General features: G+C 38.9%; 1 protein-coding gene across 1 annotated transcript in view; it reads left to right on the top strand.

The window, feature by feature from the left end:
• LOC122249305 (UDP-glycosyltransferase 3A1) overlaps nt 1–2551 on the top strand; it is a 25907-nt gene extending 23356 nt beyond the window's left edge. Inside the window, exons 8-9 of the mRNA XM_043010054.2 lie at nt 336–449; nt 1388–2551. Coding sequence (XP_042865988.2) covers nt 336–449; nt 1388–1550 — 277 coding nt within the window. The 3' untranslated portion in view covers nt 1551–2551. The remainder of the gene's footprint in view (nt 1–335; nt 450–1387) is intronic.
• The last annotated feature ends 2449 nt before the right edge of the window (nt 2552–5000 follow it).

Raw genomic sequence — 5000 nt, 5'->3', positions numbered from 1 at the left:
GCTCTCCCACTCCTTTTCCCTCATTTCTTTCCATTCCTCTCACTCTGCCTCCCCCTCTCTCTCCCCTCCTCTTCTCCTTCCCCCTATCTCCTTCACCATCCCCCCCTCTCCCTCCCTCTCTCTCTCTCTCTCCCTCCCTTCCTGCCTCACTCCCACCCTCCCACCCACCCTCCCTCTCCCTCCCACCCTACCTCCCTCCCTCCCTCCATCCCTCCCTCCCTCTCCCTCCCCCCCTCCCTCCCCCTCCTTCCCTCCCTCTCCCTTACCCCAATCCCTCCCCCCCTCAAACCCTCCCTCCCCTCCCTTTCTCCCTCCCCTCCCTCTCTCCCTCACAGCTACCGAGAGCGTGGGCGTAGTATCGCGGAGGATCTGCATGACTCGTCCCTCTCGCCGTCCGACCGCCTCCTCTTCGCCCTGGAACGGGTCCTGAGGCGCCCTAGCTCCCTCAGGTAAGGGGGATGGGGGGTAGGGGGTGGTGGTTGTGTGGTTGTGTGGTTGGTGTTTGTTGGTGGTGGTGTGGTTGCTGTTAGGGTCTTTTTTTGGTGTGGGGGGGGGGGGTTGCTCTTGGTGCTCGTGTCGGCTGTTTTTTTTTTTTTTTTTTTTTTTTTTCGTGGTGTTGTTTGGGTTGTTGGTGGTGTTGTGTTCGTTGTTTTTGGTGGTGTTGCTGTGGTTGATGTTGGTGATCGCGCTCTCTGCGAGCAAGTTAACGTGTAATTGCGTGTATAGAGGGAGATGGATTGATGGATATTTGTGTGTCTGTATGTATGTGTGTGTGTATATATACATATATATATATATATATGTGTGTGTGTGTGTGTGTGTGTGTGTGTGTGTGTGTGTGTGTGCGTGTGCGTGTGTGCGTGTGTGTGTGTAAATATATACATATATATATGAATATATATATATATATATATATATATATATATATATGTATATATATACATATATATATATTTATATATATAATATATATATATATATTATATATATATATATAATATATATATATATATATATATATATATATATATATATATATATATATATTTTTATTATAGATATAGATATAGATATATATATATATATATATATACACACACATACATACATGGATACACACGTTAGATACAGTGATAAGTGGATATATAGATATATAGACAAACAATAACATATTTAAATACATACAGAGAGAGAGAGAGAGAGAGAGAGAGAAAGAGAAAGAGAAAGAGAAAGAGAAAGAGAAAGAGAGAAAAAGCGAAAGCGAAAAAACAAAACGAGAGAAAGAGAAAGACACACAAGCAGACAAAGAACCAAACCAACACCAATATACAACAGATGAATAACCTTACCCCCCCCCCCTCCCTCCCCCTCTCCCCCCCACCAACAGATACAAGCCCCCTGCAAGCACGCTATACCTCCTTCAGCAGAGCAACGCAGATGTCTACCTGCTTCTGCTGATCCTGCTTGCGACCCTGCTTGGAATTCTCATCGCCATAGCCATCGTGACCTTGCCGATTCTCCTGAAGAAGCAGAAAGCGAAAGCAGATTAGAGTTGAAGGCGAAGAAGACGAAGGAGGAGGAGGAGGAGAAAGAGAAGAAAAGGATGATGAAGAAGACGTAGAATAATAAAAAGAAGAATGAGAATAAGAAGTAGAAGGAAAAGAGATAGAAGAAAAAAGAAGAAGAAGAAACGGGAAGAAGATAATAAATAAAAACGAAAAGAGGAGGAGGGTAAGGCAAGAAAGATGAGAAAAGAATAAAAGGAAGAAGAGGGAAGAGAAGACAAGAATTATGAGAAGAAAAAGAAAAAAAAAACAAGATGAGGAAAATAATAAATAGGAAAATGATAGGAAAGAAAGAAAGAAAGTAGAGAGCTAAAAATGCAAAGAACAGAATAATAAAGAAACAAGAGAAGAATGATGTGTCAAGGGATGTTAAAATGATGTGAAGGAGTCAGTGTGTAATGTATATGTCGAAGCTAGGATGTAAACAAGCACTGCCAATTATTATGTTATGTACTTTTATTATTATTACCATCCCTATTATTATTATTATACTATTATTACTGTTATTATTATTATTATTATCATTATTGATACCGTTATCATTGTTGTCGTTATTATTATTGTTATTATTATCATCATTATTATTGCTGTTATTATCATTATGATAATAATGATCCTTATTATTATTATTATCATCTTCATTATTATTATTACTATTACTATTATCATTATTACTACTATTATTATCTTAATTATTATTATTATTTTTTTTTTATTCATGTTATCACTATAATTTTCCTTATGCAAATTAACCGTGTTTGTTATTATCATCAACTATTTTCTTTTACTTTCTCTTATCGTTATTTTTTTTAAATGTGAGACAGATAAGCACTTTGTATCTGCATTATCATATCATTATTATTATCACTGTTATTATAATTTCCTCTGTTAATTTTGCTCAATGCTTTGGTCAGTGAGGATCACTATGTGAACAAATACTTACTCGTGTTTTTAAATGGCGGCATTAAATCTTGAATGCGAAAAAATGTTGTATTTTTATCACTGTGAGTATAACCTGTTGTATTATCATCAGTGTGAGTAGAACCTATTATTATCACCGTGAGATGATCAGCTGTAAAGTGTAACATCATTATTATTATTTTCATAATTATCATTAACATTATCACCTTAATTACCATTACCATTATTATCCTAATTACCAACACCATAATCATCATAATTACCATTACTATTAGCATCCTAATTACCACCATAATCATCATAACTACCATTACCATTATCACCAAAATTACCAACACCATAATCATCATAACTAACATTACCATTATCATCCTAATTACCATTAACATTATCAAAATTACCAATGCCATAATCATCATAACTACCATTACCATAATCATCATAAGTACCAACACCATAATCATCATAACAACCATTACCATTATCACTCTAACCACCATTACCATTATCATCCTAACTACCAATACCATAACCATCGTAACAACCATTACCATTATCATCATAACTACCAATACCATAACCATCATAACAACCATTACCATTATCATCCTAACCACCATTACCCTAACCACCATCCCAACATCGAAATCATCCAATGGCCGACGCCCTCTCACCCATCATCCATCAACCCAAGAGACATCTCATCCACTCGATGATGGAGTAGAAAGTGGATCATAAATCAACCTGCTGTTAGATGAAAACCGCATTTAATTAATGGACACGGGGGGGGAGGGGAGGGGGACGTTTCCTTAGGCTTAATCATGCGACCTGGTTAGAATTTAATAAGGGGAGAAAAGGGGGTGATTTTTTTTTTTTTTTTGGAGGGGGGGGGGGGGGTGAGGGGATTTTGGAAGAGGGATGAGGGGAAGGGAGGAAGGAGGAGGGGGGAGAGAGAGGAAGAGAGAGAGAGAGAGAGAGGAAGAGAGAGAGAGAGAGAGAGGAAGAGAGAGAGAGAGAGAAGGGGGAGAGAGAGAGAGAGGAAGAGAGAGGGGGAAGAGAACGGAGAAAAATATAAATGAGATGCGGAATGGAAAAATAGAGAAATAGAGAAGGAAAAAACAAAGAACAAATACAGAGAGAAAGAGAGCACGAGCATAGAAGTGAGAGAAAGAGACGGTGAAGAGAGGAGGAGGAGGAGGAGGGAGAGGGGGAGGGAGAGGGCCCTACACAGTGCACAAGACACGACTCGCCCAAAAAAAAAATTTCTCTTCCTCCCGCATTGTGCACAACATCACCCGGCACTCATTAAGACCTCATTATCCAAAAATTCATATTCAAATGATCTCTCATAATTGAGCTCATTTACTAACCACACGAGAGAAGGCGCGGGGATTTACTTTCTGTCTAATACGATACACAGGCGGTGCAACTCGCATTCCGTCGAGACTTCTGGGAGATTGTGCGATGGTTCGGTTTTCGTTTTTGGTCATTTTGTGTAGCTTTTTTGTTTTTGTTTTGTTCGTATTATTGATATTTTTATGATCATTATTTTCATCGTTATTATTAGTATTATGATTACTGTTTTTATGATCATCATTATCATTATATTTTTATATTGTTTTTACTATTATTATTATTATTATTATTATTGGTGGCATTACTATCATGATAAATATTATCATTATTATTAGTGCTATCATCATTATCAATGTCATTCTCTGTCTCTCTCTCTCTCTCTTTCTCTCTATTTTTCTTCTCTCCCCTTTCTCTCTCTCTCTCTCTTTTTCTTTCTATCTCTTTCTCTCTATTTCTACCCCCCTCTCTCTCTCGTTTTCTCTCTCTCTCTCTCTCTCTCACTCTCTCTCTCTCGTTTTTTCTCTCTCTCTTTTCGTCCAGCTGTCTATCTGTTTACTTGTCTGCCTCTTTCTACTTCTCTCTCTCTCCATCTATTTATCCTTCTCTCCCCCCCCCCCTCTCTCTCTCTTCCTCTATCTCTCTCTCTCTTTCTCTCACTCTCTCTCTCTCTTTTCGTCCAGCTGTCTATCTGTTTACCTGTCTGCCTCTCTTTACTTCTCTCTCCCTCCATCTATCTATCATTCTCTCTCTCTCTCTCTCTCTCTCTCTCTCTCTCTCTCTCTCTCTCTCTCTCTCTCTCTCTCTCTCTCTCTCCAATACTACCTATCTATAGCACACACACATATACCCCCCTCCCCCCTCCCCCTCTTTCTCTTGAAGGCGTTCCTCTCCGGAGTTTCTTTGCGGTACAGATGTTGCGGTCGACAACACGCACACGCTCACCACGACTAAACCATCGTCTTGCCGTGCAATTGATTTACTCCTTGCAACTTATGCTTTCGGTCGATTAATAATGCAAATGATGAGAGTCGGTGATGGGAGGTTGTTTTTGGCCTTTCCCAGATCGGTGAGAATGTCTGTCTATATGTCTATCTAATATTTTCTTAATGTAGATCTTAATGGATGATTTAAAAGTGAAGTGAATTGGCTTCACGTGTT

Source organism: Penaeus japonicus, unplaced genomic scaffold, assembly GCF_977035675.1.
Source record: "Penaeus japonicus unplaced genomic scaffold, GWHDUDI00000001_assembly GWHDUDI00000026, whole genome shotgun sequence".
Taxonomy (NCBI): Eukaryota; Metazoa; Arthropoda; class Malacostraca; order Decapoda; family Penaeidae; genus Penaeus; species Penaeus japonicus.
This window is presented reverse-complemented; position numbering and strand designations above follow the sequence as displayed.